Source organism: Mus musculus, chromosome 2 (assembly GCF_000001635.26).
Source record: "Mus musculus strain C57BL/6J chromosome 2, GRCm38.p6 C57BL/6J".
NCBI lineage: Eukaryota > Metazoa > Chordata > Mammalia > Rodentia > Muridae > Mus > Mus musculus.
This window is the reverse complement of record NC_000068.7, coordinates 164,163,619-164,184,777: the sequence shown is the minus strand read 5'-3', so window position 1 is coordinate 164,184,777 and position 21,159 is coordinate 164,163,619. Positions and strand designations below refer to the sequence as shown.

The 21,159-nt window shown below is 50.4% G+C and overlaps 2 protein-coding genes and 2 long non-coding RNA genes across 8 annotated transcripts in view; 2 read left to right on the top strand and 2 right to left on the bottom strand.

Moving 5' to 3' along the window:
- A730032A03Rik overlaps positions 1-7,194 on the bottom strand; it is an 18,981-nt gene extending 11,787 nt beyond the window's left edge. The window contains exon 1 of the long non-coding RNA XR_003954086.1: positions 7,114-7,194. This is a non-coding gene — a long non-coding RNA (RIKEN cDNA A730032A03 gene). The remainder of the gene's footprint in view (positions 1-7,113) is intronic.
- Wfdc5 (WAP four-disulfide core domain 5) lies at positions 2,036-8,453 on the top strand. 2 transcript variants are annotated; one of them, NM_145369.3, is made up of 4 exons: positions 2,036-2,209; positions 5,899-6,042; positions 6,137-6,301; positions 6,613-8,453. In NM_145369.3, exons 1-3 carry the CDS (start codon positions 2,125-2,127, stop codon positions 6,286-6,288), a joined length of 381 nt encoding a protein of 126 aa, NP_663344.2. In that variant the 5' UTR covers positions 2,036-2,124; the 3' UTR covers positions 6,289-6,301; positions 6,613-8,453. The 2 variants fall into 2 exon arrangements, 1 of the variants encoding a protein (NP_663344.2); XR_001781780.2 differs by having other exon boundaries at positions 2,041-2,209; positions 6,137-6,348; positions 6,613-7,269.
- LOC115486434 lies at positions 7,366-16,163 on the bottom strand. 3 transcript variants are annotated; one of them, XR_003954084.1, is made up of 4 exons: positions 15,775-16,163; positions 14,119-14,408; positions 10,779-10,880; positions 7,366-7,656 (listed from the first exon to the last, which is right to left on the bottom strand). It is a non-coding gene; the product is annotated as an uncharacterized LOC115486434 (long non-coding RNA). The 3 variants fall into 3 exon arrangements; XR_003954083.1 differs by lacking the exon at positions 7,366-7,656 and having other exon boundaries at positions 10,346-10,880; XR_003954085.1 differs by lacking the exon at positions 7,366-7,656 and having other exon boundaries at positions 10,346-10,880; positions 15,857-16,163.
- Positions 13,665-21,159, top strand: Kcns1 (K+ voltage-gated channel, subfamily S, 1). 2 transcript variants are annotated; one of them, NM_008435.2, is made up of 4 exons: positions 13,665-13,751; positions 15,519-15,700; positions 15,921-16,966; positions 19,763-21,159. In NM_008435.2, the coding sequence occupies exons 3-4, from the start codon at positions 15,941-15,943 to the stop codon at positions 20,228-20,230; spliced, it is 1,494 nt and encodes a 497-aa protein (NP_032461.2). In that variant the 5' UTR covers positions 13,665-13,751; positions 15,519-15,700; positions 15,921-15,940; the 3' UTR covers positions 20,231-21,159. The 2 variants fall into 2 exon arrangements, with proteins under 2 accessions (NP_032461.2, XP_030103676.1); XM_030247816.1 differs by lacking the exons at positions 13,665-13,751; positions 15,519-15,700 and having other exon boundaries at positions 15,739-16,966.

Genomic DNA, 21,159 nt, shown 5'->3' with positions numbered 1-21,159 from the left:
CTTCACAGCACAGGAGAATTGTCCACAAAATAGTCTTCAGTGGACTAGCATGTTATCGATGGATGTGTACAATCTGTGGGGGAAACGTAGCCCATTAAAAACTCCCCACCAAAATAAAGCTACCAAGAATGTGCCAAAATCCCAAAATATCAACAGCCCCTACACAACGGCCCCTTTTCCCAGGGGCTTAGCAAACTGTATAAAAGATTCAGCTTGAAGCCACGCCCTTCCTGCTGGGCTGCCGCAGACTGGGAGGGGCAAGTGAGGCAAGCTCTGATCCTTTCTCAGGATCACATGATGTCCTCCTGCTTTTAATACCGAGGAACTAGGTGTGTGATGATGGAGCAGTCCACTCCCATCTCTGGCTAACAGGTTGCTCATCTTTTGGGAGAGCTTGGGGCAGGGCCTTGATTGTCCCAGTACTGATGGAGCCCTGTGCTCTGAAGTTTCCATTTGGGTCCCCCATGGGATGCTAAGCCTCAGCTACCCTCTTCCACGATTCGTGGAGCAAACACCACAGATGTAAAACTGAGGGTGGGTGCTTTCCTACCCCAGGAGCAGTACCTCAGCGCTTCCCTACAGCCAAGCACCCGCCCTGGAGGTGGTGTAGGATAAACATGTGGGTCAAACTCCCTGAGTTCTCCCTCCCCAAGCGGCTGTGCCCTGCAGCAGAGGCAGACACAACCCTACAGGTGGGTGGCTGGGTAAAAGAGGCCGAGGAAGGGGGTCTCAGTAACTCCTGCATTGATTCTAGCCAGAGAATTTAGCCAACCCGGAGCCATGTTGTATAGCCAAGCCAGCCCAGACAAAGGGCAGTGCCACTAGGTACCTTTGAAAGTGCCCTCCTCACGAATCTTTGTCGCTCTTCTATCCACAGGGTCCCAAGATGAAAGGCTAAGCCTGGCTTCATTCACCATGCCAACCTGAGCCAACTTCTCCAGAAAGAAACCCCAACCCTGGCACTTTGCAGTCCCCATTTTTTGGCACCATTCCTTGCCAATCGTGCTGATTCCCGCCCCTCCTCCAAGACACTGTGAGAGCTTCAAGACCTTAGAGAGTTGGGAAAGCAAATACCTCACTCAAACACCATCCTGCAGGCCGTCAATCAAGCCGAACACAGAAAGTACAGAAGCAAAAAGGACTTTGAGTCTTAGGAAATACGATCCTGGAGTTCAGAGTCTGGCTTAATGGTCTAAAGAAGGCAGGGGAGACGAGGGCTTCCCCTGGCACGAAGCGCTCACTTGCTACCAAGCAGTAAGGGCAAGGAGCTAGGCTGGGCCTAATGATGCATGGTTAGCTTCTCGGGAAAACTGAGGCAGGAACATCCCAACTCAGGGGACGGACTGAGCTACCGAGCAGCAAGTACACTAATCAGCCTAGGGAACTCAGCAAGGTGTGGCTGGTTTCAAAACTTAAAAAGTTAAAGAGATCAGGAATGCAACTCAGTGGTAGAACACTTGCCTAGCACTTGAGAGGCCCTGGGTTTAATCCCCAGTACAGGGGTTGGGTGGGTAGTCGGGATTAACAGGATTAGTGGCCAAAGGGAATCAATAGAAGAGTTTCATTCTTAGTAAGCGTATTCACAAAACAAGAAGTCAGTGTCATATCCTAGCACATCTTCATTCTCTGAGCACAACAAACCGGCCTGGTTCTACCAGATGTTCCAGATGGCTGTAGTCAGGCAGAGGGTGGAGAAGGCCGAGGTTCACATTCCCAGGCAGAGCCGGCCACGTGCCTTAAAGGAAAAAGTCTCTCTGTGTGGCTTTCATTATGACCCCTCTCTTCCTCTCCCCACAATATAGATGAGAAGACTGAGCCCCAGAGACGGGCAAGACTTACCCAACACTCAGAGGCCAAGTCAGCAATACAGGCAGAACTAGATCCATGTCCCTAACACAAGGAACCTTTGCTACCAGCTCTTTCACAAGCACCCCTTGCCCTAAGGACATCAGGCAGGGGTGGGAGGGTAGGAGGGTGGGAGGGACCCAGATCCGGGAAGCACAAGCCACCCTGGTCACCCTCTAGTCCTCTTCTGCTGACTCAACTGCTCTGGCATCTCTGAGACTGTAAATGTTAATCTGGGGGCCTCTGAGCTCTGAGCTTATTGGGTGCCACGAAAGAAACATGAGAGTCCAGAGCTCCCTCCTCCTGGTAGTCCTCCTGGCTTTGGAGACTCACTTGCCTGTTGCCTTGTGTAGAAAGAAGGGAGGTGAGTGTCATGAATCCCTGTGCTCTGAGCAGGTGGCTTCTGCCTTTCTGTGGAGAGTGGGGGGCTGTGGGAGAGCCAGTGATAAGTGGGGTGTGTGTTGTGTGTGTGTGTATGTGTGTGTGTCTTACTATCCGTCCGTCCGTCCGTCCGTCCATCCGTCTGTCTGTCTGTCTCAGTGCTCCCAGGAACCTGCATTTTGCATCAGGCTTGTTCGTGCTTGGGTCTTTACCTGTCAACTTGCCTGTGCCTACATTCACACCCGAATGTTTTTAAGGACACTCAGCTGTTTCTGTGTACATAGGTGCCTTCGTTTCTGTCTGAGCAGACCTCTATAGACACATGGTTATTGTGCCCAAGCTTACAGACAGGATGCATGTGTCACCGTGCCTCCCCGTATGGGGAAAACATCATGTGATTCCACCAATGGGGATTGTAGAAGGGACTTGGGGGCTAAGTAAAGAGTGTGGCTGCTGGGATCTGGGGTCTGATGGGAGGAATCTCTGCCTTTGTCTCTCTTGTTCCTTTCTCCAGCTTCAGTCCATTCCCATCCCTGATGAAGCTCGGGTTGGTTTGTTGACAGTGAGGGAGGCATAAGGGTTCTTCCACAGATGCCTCCCTGCGAAGGCGAGGCCATCCCTCCATCCTCCTCTGAGGCTGCTGGGCTTTGACCTACATTCACTTTTGGAGAGTTAGCCCTGCTTTAGGGGACAAGTATACAAATGGGGACAGAACCCGTCCTCCAAGACTGGGGCAGCCTGTGCGGTACAGGTAGATGGAGGTAGCGGGATTTACGTGGCACCCATTCCCTTTAGCCTGGATTATGCCTTCCTCGGAGGCACAGAGGAGAAGGCTTCCTCCCACGTGGAGGAAGAAAGGATGCTAGTAGGTTCCAAGGTCAGACCTTTTGTGGACTGTAACCCACTCAGCCATCACCCACAAGTCTTCACTACGGTGTCGTGAGCCAGCACTGTTTTTACCCCCATTTTACTGGTAAGCAAACCAAGGCATACTGCTTAACCAACTTCCAGTGCCGAAGACCAAGACAGTATCAAACGTGGTAACTGACGGTAGTACTTGTGAGTCAGAAAGGTTCCCTTCAGCAACTCACTCCCGTGAAACGGGGTCCACACTTTCCTCTCATGAGTAAATGGGGCCTTGAAGGATAAATGTCAGACATGGCTGTAAGTGTAGCATATGTGGAGATTCGGGGGAGCAACTGAGGGGTCCTAGGAGAACAGTCCTGACACCACACCCAGGGTGAGACCTGGCTCCACCAGAGCCCGAGCCTGCTCTACCTGGCCAGGTGTGACATCCTAACCAATACCCGTTCATGTCATTCCATCCTTTCCTGGTTTCTCTCCCGTGAGGCATCTGCCTGGCTCTCGGTAGAACTTCAGACACTGGCAGAAGGCAGTGGGGCTGAGGGAAGGAGAGCATTAGCTCGTCCCAGTGGAGGCTCAGCCACTTTTGTTTATACGATCCTATGCTCCTCATTCAAATGCCAGGGTGTTGGCAGTTGAGTAATTCCACTTAGAGATCTGTGTATGTATTCAGGGTGCGGTGTGCCATGCCCCTGACTTCACCAGCTTAACCGTGCCCATGGATGGCTGCCACACAGGTATGGAGTCTACATATCAGCTGTGGGGTGTGTGTGTGTGTGTGTGTGTGTCACAGAGAATGTGTCACAAGTAGGAAACCTGGGTGTGGAGGGAAGGTTAGGAGAGTGACCATGGTAGTGTGCACTCAGAGCCCTGCACACCTCTCTGTCCAGTCCAGACTTTGTGTCTCCACATTGTGGCACCGACAGTTTGTCTCACTTAGAATGCCAACTTTCTGTTCGCTCCCTATCAGTCTGATCCTTGAAGCCCAACCCTGGGGTCCTCCTGCAGCAATTCCCCTTCCTCTGTGTTGCAATCTATGCTGCACTCCCCACACATGCACTCCCCCCACCCCACCCCACACACCCACACACCCACCCACACACAAGACTCAACTTCCTTGATTAGAATTCAGACAGCTCCATTCGGCCCACTCTCCAAGGCCTGAGCACCTCTGTAATGGGATGTGAGCTTGGTATTAAATCCTGGTCTGTAGGTAGATAGTCTCCAATCACTCTCTCCCCTCCCCCCCCCCCCCCAACAGAACCCGTCTTCCTCCCCAAACAGCTAAGCAGCTTACTTTCCAGCAGGGGGCAGCAGTTCGACTTCAACCACCAGTTTAGGAACTAAAGCTGACAATGCAGGAGCAAAGGACCACCTACTATGTGCACAACCAGTGCCCAGGCAGGGACAGAGTGGGAAGAAGGTTGGCATGAGGCAAATGGAGCTGTCTGGACTCTAAGCAAGGAAGTAGGAGCTTTCACTGGGCTGGGGGAGCTGGTGGTGGGTAGGTCAGCGAGAACTTCTGGAATAGGGCCCCAGGGGATTACATTCAGAGTCCTGGATCCAACTGAAGTCTCTGTGTTGCTAGATTGAGCTGAAGTCCTAGGACCAGCCCCATCCCTATAGTTGAAAGCAGTCAACGCAGAACATGAAGATTAAAGAGAGCCAGAGAATCCTAGCCCAGCCCAGGCCCGTGTGGGCTAGGCTGGTCACTGTCCTTTACAGGCCTTAATCTCTGCCTCATTAGAAGACTTCCAACTTGTGCATGAAGCCTCAATGAGAAGACTGGTTAGGCCAACTCCAGGTCAGAGCCTTCCAGAGCTGTTCCAGAGAAAGGTTCAGAGACAGAGTTGATTCTTGAGTTTAAGCTATGCCTCTTCCAACAGAGGTGAGCACAGCAGCATAGAAGTGTCACCCGTAGCAAGAGGAGAGCACATACGCAACACGAGGCCTCCCTACAAATACTTCTCTTTCCAACAGCCATTATGCCCTTAGCGCCGTGCACCGTGCTGTGCTCATGATGAACAGGGCAAGCAGGTAATGAAGCTCAGCCTCCAGCACAGGGAGAGCAAACAGACAGCTCTAGGCACTCACCCCATTGCTGACCCAGTGCCACGGGCTCAGAGAAGCAGGGCCTTAAGAAGAAGGGACATTTCAACTGAAATCAATACACTGACCAAGTGGCCAGAGTGGAAACGGGTGCCAGGGAAAGCCTTGCTTCCTTGGCTTGAAGCAGCTCAGGAGCGATAGAGAACGAGGCCAGGGAGGTACCTATGGGCAGAGGCAAACTGCCACAATCTTGTCTGAGGTGGAAAATTTGTGTGCTTGTACATGTGGTGTGTGTGTGTGTGTGTGTGTGTGTGTGTGTGTGTGTACATCTAGGTATGTGTCTACAGGAGCACATGGGCGCATACAGATGTGGAGGCATAGAGCCCAGAGGACAACCATCTAGGATGTCATTTCCAACCACCTTGCTGAGACAGCTTCTCATTAACCTTGAATTCATCAGAACCTTCCCTCTTTTCTGTTTGTTTGTTTAGTTTTGCTTATTTGTTTGTTTGTTTAACATGGGTCTTGAGGGTCAAACTCGGGTCCTAATCTTGGCTGATTGATCTCCACAGCCTAAGTGTTTTAATCTCATTTTTCCTATCCATTATGCCACCTGAGTGTCATAATTAGCCCTCAATAGAAAAAAAAATCTATAAGACCCATCCTGGAGGCAAGCAAGAGACTGAGACAGTTGATCCTGCAATCCCCAACACAACCCTGAGCTGTGTCTAGCTAAGTGACGTGAGGTTTCTCGTACAGACAAATTGGGGGGTTGCCCACCAGACGATGGACTCTGCAACCAGAATACTCCTCCTGATCAGTGCTTGAATGACAAACAGTGTCCCTCTTCTTGGAAGTGCTGTCGCCGAGCCTGCTTCCTCCAGTGTATGCCTCGTGTCTTTGGTAAGTGCCCTCCCCACTGTGCCAACACCCAAACCTCAAGCAAGCCCCAGGACTGGTGGGCACAACCAGACTCAACCAAGCCCCTGTGTTGCAGTAAAGTCGGGCAAATGCCCCGTGGATCAACTTCGCTGCCTCAGTCCCACAAAGCACATGTGTAACAAAGACTCGGACTGCTCAGGCAAGAAGCGGTGCTGTGCCAGCGCCTGTGGCCGGGACTGCCGAGACCCCAGCAAAAGTACCATTTGAGACCCCAGCAAAGGTGCCATTTCCTCTTTCCTCCCGCCGAGCTCCGGGATGTCCTTCCAGGTCAATAATCTTAGCAGGGTACCTTCCTCAGAATGGCCAGAGCTGGAGAAGGAGGGTGCAAGGGCTCCCATTAGCAAGGCAGAGAAACTGGGTTCCTCAGGTCTCTTACTAAGTATGCTGGATATCAGCTTACCCTTCTGAAGGAGGTTGGAGAGACCTGTCTTAGCATCTGTCTGAGTTGGATTGATAGGCTCTAAATAGAGGTGGCAGATTCAGAGTCCTGTTACAAAATAGGCGTTAACCCTTTCTTTTCCTTTTCTTTAGGCTAATTCTGGCTTACGATCTATGGCTCTGCACCCCAGGTGTGGTTCCCACCAGAAAGAGATCATGATGTGCCAGCCAGGGATCCTGCGACCCAGATCTTCTCTCCAGAGACAGTTGTGACCTTCTGACAAGCACTGGCCTGTTGTCAGCTCCCTTACAACTCATGCCTCCTGCATTCTCCTCTGAGTGCCAAGGTCCACACCAGACATCAAAAGCATAGCTCATCATTCGGCTCCGGCACCCCACACCACTGTTGTGCTGGGCTTCCCATCCCACCTCAGAACCAGTGTTATATCTCTCTGTACATTGTTCCCTCCACTTCAAATGCCAAGCCAGGCAGCCCCTTCTCTCCCGAGCCCTGAACCCACCTGCAGACTATCCTCCCCAAAATAATGTGTGTCCAGAAAGAATTTTCCAAACATCAGTCCATCCACACATGCTGCCTCAGTCCCCATCATCCCTGCAGAGCCACCCCGTAATGTGTAAAGTTGTGTGAAGTACCTCTGTACATCTACTCACTTAACGTCTTCATTTAAACGGCTCACTTTTGGATGTTAACAATTCATTTCCAAGGGATGGTGTGGGAGGGGAGGGCAGAGGAGGTTTGGTGTCGCTAAGGTAAATAAGATCTGCAAGATCAACGGACAGAGGCAGCATGGATCTTCGAAGCCAAGTGTAATGAAAACAATAATTCCATTGAGTTCATTCGTGCTTGATTTAAATAACACCGTTAAACTCTAGCTAATAGGGCCACCTGCCAAGGCAGAGCCTGATTCTGTTTTAATAAATGGAGATTAACAAGGGTTAAAGAGATGTCAAGAGATGCAGGATTCTGACTGAGACAGCTTCCTGGCAGAGTCAGGAGCAAAGAGAGAGCCTCTGACCCAGGGAGTCGATGATGCTTCATGTTGTAGCCAAGTGCTTGCTAAGACCGTTTGGATTGTCCCATATCCAGGAAAAGGGGCTCCAGCAGTTGGGATGTCATGTGTAGAGTACATCTGTCTCCACTACTGGGCTGTGTCTCACTTGCCTTGATTTCCCAGCCTAGAGTCAGGGCCAAACAAGGGTTTCTTGAGAGGACTCAGCAAGGGTCTGTCCATTCCTTGGACCCAGACAGCTGAGAAAGGAGGTGCCTTTTGTCTGATAGACTTGGGGCAGACTACTATGGAGGCGAACTTAAAAATTGTGTCTCTTCTGTCCTGTTCCCGTGGCCTTGCGGTGTAACCCAGGCGAGTCCTTCACCACTTCCCTTTGCAGTCTGGAAGATGGAGAGAGTGCCACTTTCTGGTTGCTACAGCCATTCTCACTAGATTCAAATGCCCGAACTGTTGGCTTGTAGTAACAGTTGCCAACAACATGGCTCCAAGGTGACACGTAGAGAAAAGAAAGCTTTCTGGTGTCACAGAATCTGTGAGCTCCTGGATATTTCTGAGCCTCCTTCTGGGCCTTGGTTGCTCCACCCATCACATTAACACAGATAATATAAGGGACCATAGTCTCTGCCCACCATGTCCCTTCTCGTCCTCAGACTCACTAGATAGTGTCTGTCCCATTCGTAGTTTATAAATTGCCAACTTGGCATAGCCTAGAACTGCCTGAAAGACAAGCTTCTGGACATTACCCTGATATGCTAATTGATGTGGGAAGAACCACTTTGATTGTGGGTGTGACCCTTCCCTAGGTATTAGATCCTGAACTGGACAAAACGATGCAAGTGAGCTGAGCATAGCATGTGTGCATCATCCATCACTCCCTTCTGAATGCAAATGTACTGTAACCAGCTGCTTCCAGCTCCTGCTGCCTTGACCTCCCCACCATAAAGGACTGTATCTTGAACTGTGAACTAAAATGAACCCTTTCTACCTTTCATTGCGTTTGTCAGAGTGTTTAGTCACAGCAACAGAAAGAGAAGCTAAGACAGCACGCCTACTAATTTGGAGCCTGGCTGGGAACCTGTTTGGGTAGGACTAACAGCCATAAGATACCATTCTTCTGGAAGCTTCCAGACTCTGCCACAAAAAGAGCTCACCCAGAAGCCACAGGCCTAAAGCTGAGCTATATCTCAGCCAAGTCCCACACTTGAGGGTGGGAGTACTTAATACTTGTGGCAGGAAGTCACAGGGATATGGGACTGTTGGTGACACAGCAAAAGCCTGCTAGAAACTGTTAGTCTGGAGAAAGTGCCTCCCCTATGCTTCCCCCTGTCACAGCTTTTACTCTGCCACCTGCAGAAAAAGAACCTGGTGCTCCCGTTTAACAATGGAGAAACAGCAGCTTTTAGACAGAGACTTGACCGAGCTCTTAGTTGGGCAGTAGCCAGAACTTAATAATGGCGTTCTCTTCCTTAGATAACAATGAATCCAGACAAGAGCTAAACACTATGGAGTCACCACCCAAGACCCCCGCATCCTACCATTCATATGGACAAATCCCACCGATGGCTCCCAGCCCTACTGGGTCCTGTTTCACAGATTAAGAGAACTGCAGTCCAAAGAGGTTAGACAGTCAAAGGAGTCACACGTACTAGAGCTAGGACCAGCCCGTGACAGTTGCAACCCAATTCTCTACATCCCTATTAAGTAATTATAGTAGGCTTTAGAAGAATCCATCCACCCTTAACAACATTGTCCATGGATGAAAAAAGAGGAATCGAACAGTTCCAAGAAGTTTATGTGCACAAGCTCAGTCATAGACATCCGAACCCTGCTGGTTCACATCTGATTGTCCTGGGTTTCATCCTTGAGGGAGAAGGGAATGGAAACTCAGAGACTCAGAAAGGAAGCTCCCATATAAACCAATTAAAATGTGGAGACCAGCAGGTCCCGAGGCTCTCTGGGGGACCCAGACTCTGAGCTATGTTCCCTGGAGTGCCAGGAGGTGCCGAATCACAGGCTGTGGCTTTTCTAACTATAGGGGGAATCTCCATACAGTTCCTCTACTCCAGTTCCTGGCCCACTCACCATCTGCTCCTTGGAGACTAGCCTTGTCGATGCAGTGTCTCCTCAGCTCTCAGCTGACAAACCCCTGCTGCAAACCCAGTGCCTCCCTCCTGTCCTCGTGAAAATTGTCCCCGGCATGCCAAAAACCTGGTTCCTTCACCAAGGCCAATCTTGCTTGCTTTCCTTCCTTATTCGTTCAATAGTGAGTGCCTCACACACTCCAGCGGATGAGACAATGGTCCAGCTAGCATCTACACACTATACACCAGTCTGCAAAGGCCTGAGAGGCTACTGGAGGCCAGGAGAGGCCTAATTCACCCTGGAAGCTCTCCAAGCCCAAGCCCTGAGTTTTAGCAGGAGTGAGAGTGTATCCTCCCTCCCTCCTTTGCAGCAGTAGTGTCTTCCAGTTAGAAATACTGTCCACATCGCTCAGCTAGCCACTGGAATGCTTATGGAATTCTACATATTTCCCAGGGCAACACAGAGGCAGAAACAGGAAATGTTAGTTCAGCCATGACTGTATATCTGTGTATTTTACTAACATTCTATAATGCTTTTGAAAGGTAAATTGACTTAATTCCCTCCCCACCCCCCCTTGGTTTCCTTTCAGTGGAAGATGTCCATGTAGCTCAAGATAAGCCAATCAGAGGTAGAAATCAGCCCACTGGGCAGGCTTTCCTAGGAAGCCACTGTCGATCCCACTACTAAGATGAAATCAGCCTTTTGCTCTTTCCCATGAACCCTTCGCAGTTCCCGAACGGTGGCTACTACACCTACAACCTCGAGAAATGTCTTGCTTGGGTTACCCCAGGAAGAATCTTGTCATAAAGATTCATTTGATGGTGCTGATTTTAAAGTGTTTCCTGGGGTCGTGTGTGTGTGTGTGTGTGTGTGTGTGTGTGTGTGTGTGTGTGTGTGCGCGCGCGCCAGAAAGAGAAGAGGCTCATGAGAATGTAGCAGTGGGCAAAGCCCACAGGGCAACTGCAGAAACAAGTGATGCTCTTACTTTGGCTCTCCCCTTCGTAGACACACAAGGCTCCAGCAGCCTTGGGAGGGTTTAACAAACAGCCACAGACTGCAGCTTGTCCAATGGGAAAACATCCCAGCAGCCAGTGTGCACAAAAGGCTAATGGATCTTCAAGGGGCTGTGCGTAGAGCATCCACATCCCTCACTCCTGGGAGGAGGGCTCCACCAGAGAGTGGAGGAAGGAGTCGCAAGGAGCTGACCTTCAGTGTTGCTCCTGGGCAGCTGTGTCTGCTGCAAAAGACAGGCTCTTCTCTCTAGTGAAGCCACTGGGAATCCATTTCTGTTCCTGCAGCTAACTTAGCCTGAGAAAGGAAAAGGCAGGGAAAGTTATTTGTGGGAATGGCAAGCATGTGCTAACCCACTCTGAAACCTGGAAGGAGATGCTCTTCCCGTTTTGCACATAAGGAAGAGAAAAGGCCAAGATGAGACACGTGGCTCAAGGTCACACAGGAATCCAGTGGCAAAGACATATCTATTTCTGGGTAACAATTTGCCACAAATGAAGTGGAGTAATCAATACACACTTATTAGGTCCTTGAGTTAAGAAACCTAGCACAGGCCCTGTTTCCGGAGGCTGCAGCCACATGTCTGCCTGGGTGGAAGTCTTATCTGAGCCTCAGCTAGAGAAGGCTCTGCTGGCAAGCTTTTGCTGGCAGCATTTCAGCTCAGGAGGGTGAAGGAACTAAATACTCATCTGGCAGTGGCCAGAAGTTACCCTCGGTTCCTTGCCCTTCCAGTATGGTAACTTCATGAAAGCCAGCAGAAGTCATAACTTTACTCAGTCTAATCACAGAAGGGACATAGCCTCATCATACCCTAGAAGCAAATCAATAAGTCACATACATTCAAGCATACACGTATGCTAACACATATACACACGTGTATATTAACACAATCAAGTACACACACTCACATGTTCTAACACACATACACTAACACACATACACTAACAGCACACACATATACTAACTCACATATGTGCACACATGTGTGCACACACACATGAATAAATACAGAGTCTAGCTTTTCCACTCACGGACTTCTGATCTACAGAAATGATGAGATGACACGTTCATGAGGTTAGAAGCTGCTGAAGTTATGGTAATTTATAACACTGCAAACAACAACAAAATGAGTACAATACTTTTTGAAGACTTAATCCAAAAGTGAACACAGAAAATATCCCACTGTTAATTTCTTTATTGGTCTCATGCTAAAATTATATCTGGGATTTATTAGGCTAAATAAAATACATTATTTTTGAAATCTTATCTGTTTCCTTTTTCAAAAGATAGTTGTTTATGTGTATGGGTATTTTGTCTGCATGCTTATCTGCACACCAAAAGAGGGCATCAGCTCCCATGGGACTATAGTTATAGACTGTTGTAAGCTGTCATGTAGGTGCTGAAAATTGAACCTAGGTTCTCTGGAAGAGCAGCCAGTGCTCTTAATTGCTGAGCCATCTCCAGCCCTCTTTTTATATTTTTAATGCTGCTATTAGAAAAAAACAGTTGAGGGCTGGAGAGATGGCTCCGCAGTTAAGAGCACTGACTGTTCTTCCAGAGGCCCTGAGTTCAATTCCCAGCAACCACATGGTGGCTCACAACCATCTGTAATAGGATCCAATGCCCTCTTCTGGTGCATCTGAAGACAGCTACAGTGTACTCATATACATTAAATGAATAAATAAACAAATCTTTAAAAAAAAAAAACAAAAAACAGGGGGCTGGAGAGATGGCTCAGCAGCTAAGAGCACCAACTGCTCTTCTAAAGGTCCTGAGTTCAATTCCCAGCAACCACATGGTGGCTCACAACCATCCGCAACAAGATCTGATGCCCTCTTCTGAAGTGTCTGAAGATAGCCACAGTGTACTTACATATAATAAATAAATCTTAAAAAAAAAAAAGAATAGGCTGACCACAAAAAATGAAATTATTAAAAAGAAAAGAAAAAACAATTGAGATAATATCTCATGTAATCCAACCGATCTGGAACTCATTATTCAACCAAGGATTGCACTTCTAATTACCCCACCTTCGCCTCCTGACTGTTAGGATCCCCCGCACCTCCACCCCGGCTGCTGGAATTACAGCTATAAACCACAGTGCTTGCTTTACACAGTACTGAAGATCAACTCCAGGGCTTCACACCCAACAGGCAAGCACTCTGCCAACTGAGCCTCATTCCCAGTTCAGAATTTGTAAATGGCATACTGGGATCACATGCCTCTGTTGTTCAGTTGGTGTAAACTTCAGCCACGTGACCTAGAGGCTTCTCACGCCTTACACCTCCAGCCGAGGATTAAGAGGATTAAGATCGGGATCGGACCTGCCGGGCAGGTACATTCACGTGCTGAGTGAGATGGGACGGACCCTGAAGAAGTGCTCAATCAATATTGGTGATTATTGTTAAGAGTGAAGGAGCACTCACAGCAGCTGCCCAAAGAAATGCTGGAGGAGGATGGGGGTTCTCTAAGTTTTCAACATGGCTGTCAGGCCCCGCAGTCGAAGTAGAAGTAATCAGGACTGTCTAGGTAAGTTCTGAGCGTCCAGGACAAAAGGACAGGTTTCTGGCTTTACAACTCACTTGGAAGAAGAGTGTACCAGAGCCTACACTAGTACAGCCCTGGGACAGGCACAACCCAGGGCTCCAAGGAGATAAAGCACCCTCCCCCTCCTAACTCAGACCTCTTCTGAACAAGTACCTGGGTGGCACCTATAAAATCAAAAGCTTGTTGTCCCTGCCAAGTTTGTGTTAAACGTGTCTGGAGTGCGTCCCTTGAAACAGTGCCTGGCACATATTAATCACTAAATTAAGTAAACCCTGGTCGCTGCCATTCCTGGGACAGAGGTTAAAAAACGTTCTCCAAAGGTGTCCCCATTCCCTAACCGTCCCATCCTTCCAGGCTCTGACTTTGAAAGATGCTCCCAGCTGTTAGGCCCCCATCCATCCCAGGCAAGAATAGAAACCACCGCCTCCGGCCGCCCGCGGCCTCCCTCCCTCCCCCCGGCAGCGATCGATGCGGCCTCAGCCGCGGGGGACGGGAACACAGGAAAGGAGGGGGCCGCGGGGCCTCCGCAGTAGTGAGGCGCAGCGGGGCCTCGGGACAGAAAACAGTCCAGGGCGGCGACTTGAGGGACAAGCGCGCTGGAATCCCTGGAGACCAATACAGGTAAGGAGCCTCCCGCGGGGAGGGGCGTGGCTAGGAGCGTGGGATGCAGGGCGCGGGGGAGAGGGGTTGCCCTGCGGATTCCCTTTTAGGAGACCCCCAAAGAGGGACAGCATGACAGGGCTAGTCTTGCTTACACATTCTGTAAGATGGGATTTAGAAAACCTGGGTGGTGTTTGGATAAAACTGAGTGCTCCGTGTGTGAGGAGCTCAGGGAAGCAACCAAACGCGCAGAGGATGCTCACAAAAAGTATCAAGAGTGCTGAGCCGGTCCCCCGAGAGGCCCTCAGACAGTCTGCATGATCTTGAATAAGTCACCCAGCCTGACTGGCCGGGATTCTTAACAAGAAATGTTTGTTGAATTAATTACCCTAATTCATAGAGCAGGGAAGCGCGTGGCAGATGGGGAGTTGACCCAAACAGGGCTTCAAATGGATGATAGAAGTGTACTGTACTCAAAACTGTGTTTAGATGGCAAAGCCGATAGAGGATGCAAATGATGCGCCCGTTATGGTCCAGGGACTGCGCTACCGGAAACACCAGGCTTGTTTAATCCTCCTTCTCGCCAGTGCAGTCCAGACTGCAGAGGAGGGAAACAGCAGCTCGGAGAGGGTGATGGATCCGCTCAGGTCAACAGCTAGCAAGTGGCAAATTCAGAATCTGAAAAGGGATGGATAAGAGCTTGGTGTTCACTGAGCACCCACCAGGGACTTTGCACGTATTCTAACATCCAGTGTCATGCCCTCCATTCTAAGTAAGAGAGCTAATGCCCAGAGTCAAGAGACTGGCCTGGGTTAGCACAGGAGCCAAGCCAAGGACAGAATCCCAATCCACAGCATTAGTGAAGGGCATCGGGGCTGTGTGCCCTCCATCCCCATCCTCTGGGAGAAGGCATTGCTGACCCTTAATTACAGATTACACCCCTTCTCGGAGCAGGGGCAAGCCAGCAGCCCTAAGTTAAAGGAGAATCAGGGGTCAGTGGACAGTGGGAAAACTTTGCATTTCTGGAATATCCACAGAAGCTAGACAGTTTCCACGAACCATCTTAACCCCTGGCTATTTCTGGAATGTGTGCTATTGTCTGCATGTGTATTTGCAGAAAACCAAGATCTGGAGAGTAAACATTTTAGCCAAGGGTCAGGTCCATTAAGGATAAAGTTAAATTCCAGCTTGAGTGACTTGAATAGACAGTGACGTAGGCAGATAATTTAACAAAGTGACCTACACTTTCAAGTCTATATTCTGATCACTGCAGGGAAGGCTGATAGGAAATAATAGGAAGGCTACTAAGGTAACACAGAATCAAGGTTTAAGGTCAGGCAGGTCTGAAGGTGTATTATTACACAATATATCCCAGTAGCTCTCACACTTGGCGGTGTATTAGAATCACCCCTCAGGCTTCTTAAAACAGACCAGCCAGGCGCACCGGTGCATGTCTGGAATCTCAACACTCAGGAGACTGGGGTACCAGGATCAAACGTTTGATATCAGCCTCACTGAGCTGCATGTGAGATCCTGTCTCCAAAATAAATAGATAGATGGATATATAGATATAATAGATAGATATGATGGATGGATGGATAGACAGACAGACAGACAGACAGACAGACAGACATGAAAACCCAGAGTGCAGACTTCCGAATCATCAAAATCAAGACAGACTGAGACTCTGCATCCTGGGATGCAGGATTTCTGGAGTATCCTGCCATGAGGCTCCAAGTACAGGGAACACACCTGAGAATCTAAAGTCTCAACTGACTTTCTTAATAGTTGTAGGTAATAAGCCTTAACTATTCCCATCTACGGCGGAGGATACTGAGGATCAGAAGAGCCACCGTGGACATTTGGCTTCCCAAATCCAAGCTTGTCCAGGAAAAAGAGAGATGTCCCATACAAATCCCTAGTAGATGCCAGGCCATCCCACCATCCCATCACTCCAATAGCCCTGCAAGGTAGGCCTCCTTATTTGTTGTGCCCTGGAGGAGGTGAACCGGAAGTGGGGAGGATGGTTGATTTAGTGAATTACCCAGTCTGGAGGGGTGGGGTGAAGGATATTCAGACCCAGGTCTGACTTGAGTCCAGGGGGCATTCAATATCTGGGCACCTACAGCATGTCTGGCACTTCACACAGTCTTCAGCACTGTGGATATGGCCGGGGATTTTAACCAACAGGGAGGCACACTGTCGTAGCCATGGTGAGCGAGTTTCCGGGTCCAGGCTCTCGGGTCCCCTGGCGGCCTAGAGACGAGGCGCTGCGCGTGAACGTGGGCGGAGTGCGGCGGCTGCTGAGCGCGCGCGCCCTTGCGCGCTTCCCGGGCACGCGCCTGGGCCGCCTACAGGCGGCGGCGTCCGAGGAGCAGGCGCGGCGCCTGTGCGACGACTACGACGCAGCGGCGCACGAGTTCTACTTTGATCGGCATCCGGGCTTCTTTCTCGGCCTCCTACACTTCTACCGCACCGGGCACCTGCACGTCCTAGACGAGCTGTGCGTCTTCGCCTTCGGCCAGGAGGCTGACTACTGGGGCCTGGGCGAGAACGCGCTGGCCACGTGCTGCCGCGCGCGGTATCTGGAGCGGCGTGTGGCGCGGCCTCGCGCCTGGGACGAGGACAGCGACGCGCCGAGCAGCGTGGACCCGTGTCCCGACGAGATCTCGGACGTGCAGCGGGAGCTGGCGCGCTATGGTGCGGCTCGCTGTGGCCGCCTGCGCCGTCGTCTCTGGCTCACCATGGAGAATCCAGGCTACTCGCTGCCCAGCAAGCTCTTCAGCTGCGTATCCATCGGCGTGGTGCTCGCCTCCATCGCTGCCATGTGCATCCACAGCCTGCCGGAGTACCAAGCTCGGGAGGCGGCGGCGGCGGTGGCTGCAGTGGCCGCGGGTCGCAGCGCAGAGGAGGTGCGCGACGACCCGGTGCTGCGCCGCCTGGAGTACTTCTGCATCGCTTGGTTCAGCTTCGAGGTGTCGTCGCGCCTGCTGCTGGCTCCCAGCACGCGCAACTTCTTCTGCCACCCGCTCAACCTCATTGACATCGTGTCGGTGCTGCCCTTCTATCTCACACTGCTGGCTGGCGCAGCGCTTGGTGACCAGCGCGGAGCCAGCGGGGAGGAGCTCGGGGACCTGGGCAAGGTAGTGCAAGTGTTCCGCCTCATGCGCATCTTCCGCGTGCTCAAGCTGGCGCGCCACTCCACGGGGCTGCGTTCGCTGGGCGCCACGCTCAAGGTAGGACAGCTGAGGCCGGGTTGGGGCAGAGGGTGAAATAGATGTAGGACACGGTGGGTTAATGGCTGCATTTATTGTCTGGCCACATCCAGGTGCCCATGAACAGAGATGCCACACCTTGGGCCGGGAATTAGGCTAGAGGCCAGATAATTCGTTCATATTCATCATGTAGAATCTCACAGCTCTCTCTGTAAGGAAGGCCTTAGGGGACTTGGAGTGACAACTCAGTGAAGAGTCCTAACTGATATTATAAGGGATCCAGGTTCTGTCTCTAGCACCCACATGTTGGCTCACAATCATCTGTAACTTCAGTTCCAGGCGATGCCCTCTTCTGGCTTCCACAGACACTGTACACACATAGTGCCCAAATATACATGTAGGCAAAACACCCCTACAATATAAATAAAAATAAACCTAAAAAAATGCTAAAAGTCAGGCTTAGTACAGTGGTTCTCATCCTGTCTAATGCTGTGACCCTTTAGTAGAGTTCCTCATGTTGTGGTGACCCCCCAACCAAAAAATTATTTCCATTGCTACCTCATAACTGTAATTTTGCTGCTGTTATGAATCATAAATATTTTTGGAGCTAGAGGTTTGCCAAAGGGGTCGTGACCCCCAGGTTAAGAATCACTGGCTTAGTACTACCTTTCCCCCAGAAGAATAAAGAAAATTTAATATATAAAAATAAATGAATACAGAAAACAAACTGCAGTGAACCACAGGGCTGGAGAGAGAGCTCAGTGGTCAGGAGTGGGCACTGCCTTTAGCGAAGATCCGAGTTTGGTTTCCAGTTCCCGCATCAGGTGGCTGACAGTCACTTCTGATTGCAGCTCTAGTGGACTCCAGCACTTCTGTGGGCACCCAGACACACATGCATATAGCCACGAGTATGCATATGCATGCAATCTTAAATAAATCTTTTAAAAATTAAAGTGAACCACTATTGTCCACCCCCCCAAAAAAAGGGGGAAAAAAAGAAAAGAGAGGGAAAGGCTTTTTGATGTACCTGTGAAATATTGATAAAACATAGTGCAATGAGATATGCCAAGCAGGATGCTAGCTGGCTTCTCTCCTGGTGCCTTTCTCGCAGCGTCATCGGAAGGCACAGGTAGTCATAGGTCACTCAGCCTCACTGTAGCCTCGTGCTAACACTCACTGGGTACAGAATAAGTGTTAGGTGCCTGCTTCACATCAGTTATTGATTAGTCCTTAGGACGACTTCCTCTGGAAGATGCTATAATTTCTTTTCTTCCCGTAAATGAAGATCCTGGGGTGGCTAGGCTAAGTTTTATAAGCTTGGTTGCAGCTTATTGGCTACTGGCCCCACACAGGTAGTGAAATTAGCCTGGTTCAGGGAAGGAGACGATGTGAACAACTTGTACCAAAGTCTGATAGTGGAACAGAGTGGACATCGGCAGAGGGGACACAGGGAAGAGATATGCAGGTGGAGGGGGTGAAAATATGAACTCCTTGTCTTTTCTTTGTTCCAAGGGCATTGCAGAGCTTGTGAAGGGTTTGTACTGTCCCCACTTTACAGATATGGAAACTGAGGTTCTAAGAAGTGACAGGATTTCTGGGAGGCTCCAGACCCCAGAGAACAACTCAGATGTGCCCAGTTCGAGCCTTTTGTGCTCTCCTGAGCCCTAGCCAACCCTGTGATGAATCCCCAGAAGGCGCTCGAAAGTACCTCCCACCACTGATGGCATGTCAATATTCAAGTCCTAATGCAGGGGCAGCCAGGATACTAGGCACTAGCTAGTGTGTCCTGGGAAGACTCCTGAGTAGTAGGCAGGCACAGGGAAATATGTTAGCCATACCCCTTTAATTCTTCGTCCTAGTTAGAGCCTTCTGCTCCACAAACCTTGCTACTTTGCAGAGAACCAGAGATTGGTGCTCCGAGCTTTGCCTGCAAGGAGAGAGAAGAGTAATAACCAAGGCTGTTCGAACCAAGACTCAAGCATAGCATAGTGTGGGGGTGGGGGTAAGGGGGACTTGCTACTAAACTGAGGTCCCAGGCCATCTACATCCTCCTCAGCACCCAGAAGTCTGCCAGGAAGGCAGAATCTCTGGCTCTAACCCCAGACGTACTTAATTGAGTTCTGGCTTTTTAAAGATCCCCTACATAATTACAGTTTGAGAGATCTGCTGTAGGCAAGGGGCTCTCAGCATCACCATCATTTGAGGACAGGTGTTTTGGTTTTTTTTGTTTGTTTGTTTGTTTTTTTGTTCTGTGAGATATCAGGCCTTATCCCTGGCCTGCCTGCATGCATGCCAGCTGTCCCCACTGTGACAGCCAAACATGTCTCCAAGTTTTTCCAACTGTCCCTGGTGGGCAGGGGAAGCAGAGTTTCCTTGTTTGAGAACTAGGCATCCGTACACAAATATTCTCTAAATGATCTAAGGAACTCATATCCTCTCAGTTACCTTGAGGGGCTGAACGACATTTCTGTTACTTGTCGGAAATGTTGTAGAGCAATTTAAAGCATGAAGCCAACTCTTTGCATTATGAAATATCAACTGTGGCACTCTTGGGTCTACAAGAGCATAAAAGACATCAGGATCTGAATCAGTGTGGCCAAGCAAGCACCATGTACAAAGAAATGAGACCTGTGATCAGTCGTAGGGAGTTTTGTTGCTTAATGTAGTTGGAAGAGTGTCCTTCAGAGTCAGGGGTTTGGCTCCAGTTCTACCATTTGACCTTGGACCTTACTTTATACTGTGAGCCAGTTTCTCCTGACACTAACTATGTTTTTAAGTCCAGATATCTCTGACTTGGGTTCATATATTTTCTTTCAGCACAGCTACCGTGAGGTGGGCATCTTACTGCTGTACCTGGCCGTGGGTGTGTCAGTGTTCTCCGGCGTGGCCTACACAGCCGAAGAAGAAAACGAGGGCTTTCACACAATCCCTGCCTGCTGGTGGTGGGGCACAGTGAGCATGACCACAGTGGGCTATGGGGATGTGGTGCCAGAGACTGTGGGTGGCAAGCTGGCGGCCTCGGGCTGCATCCTCGGGGGCATCCTGGTGGTCGCCCTCCCCATCACCATCATCTTCAACAAGTTTTCCCACTTCTACCGGCGCCAGAAGGCACTGGAGGCGGCCGTGCGGAGCAGCGGTCAGCGCGAGTTTGAGGACTTGCTGAGTAGCGTTGACGGGGTATCGGATGTGTCTCTGGAAACATCCCGGGACACTTCTCAGGAGGGACGCTCTACAGACCTGGAGACCCAAGCTCCCCGGGAGCCTGCAAAATCTCACAGTTATTAAAACCAGGGCTCTGTGTTCCCTCCCCACAGCCTGGGAATCAGCTAACACAGAGCAGAGTCCTCCCCTGCTTGGGGTCTGCATGGGCGCCATCCACCTGAGCCGTCAGACATAGGGGCCACAGATCTTTCTTGAAAAGCTCAGGCAGGATAGCACAGCCCTACATTCTATGAGCACCGAGAGGAGGAAGAGGGCGGCCTCCATAGGAGCCTTTTTAGCCTGGCAGATGATTATCCCCATTTCACAGATGAGGGCACTGAGGCCCAGCTGAATGCCACAGAGAAATCACTAAGCCTTTGTCACTAAGTCCCTGGAAGGAGCTGGGGGGGGGGGGGGCTGGGTTTTTGGAATCTGTAGGATCCATAGCACAATCATCTACCACACACCTACTTCCTAGGGATGACTTACAGAGAAAGCCTGAATAGACCCTTCTGGGACCCAGACCCAGCTCTAGACCTGCCACAGGAAAGGTGGCCAAGGCCTGTCCCCAGAACTAGAGTCTAGCCAATCCGTCACAGCATGTGACCCAGAGAGGAGGTTACTGAGAAGGCCCAGCTCATCTCTGAACTGTTGGTGGCAGAGGGGTGCAGTTGCATGCACCTGACCTGACACAAGCTAAAGTTACCTGGGAGGAGGAGCCTCCACTGAGGGGACATCTCCATCAGATTGCTTGCAGGCAAGCCCGGTGAGACATTAGCTTGATTAATGATTCAATATGGGAGGGCCCAGCCCACTGTGGGCAGTACCACTCCCTCTCGGGTATATAAGAAAGTAGACTGAACTGGCCACGGGAGCGAGTCAGTAAGCAGTGTTCCTCCATGGCCTCTGCTTCAGTTCCTGCTTGCAGGCTCCTGCCTTATGCTCCTGCCTTGGCATCCCTCAGTGAACTATGACCTGGGATATGTAAGCCAAATAAACCCTTTCCTCTCCAA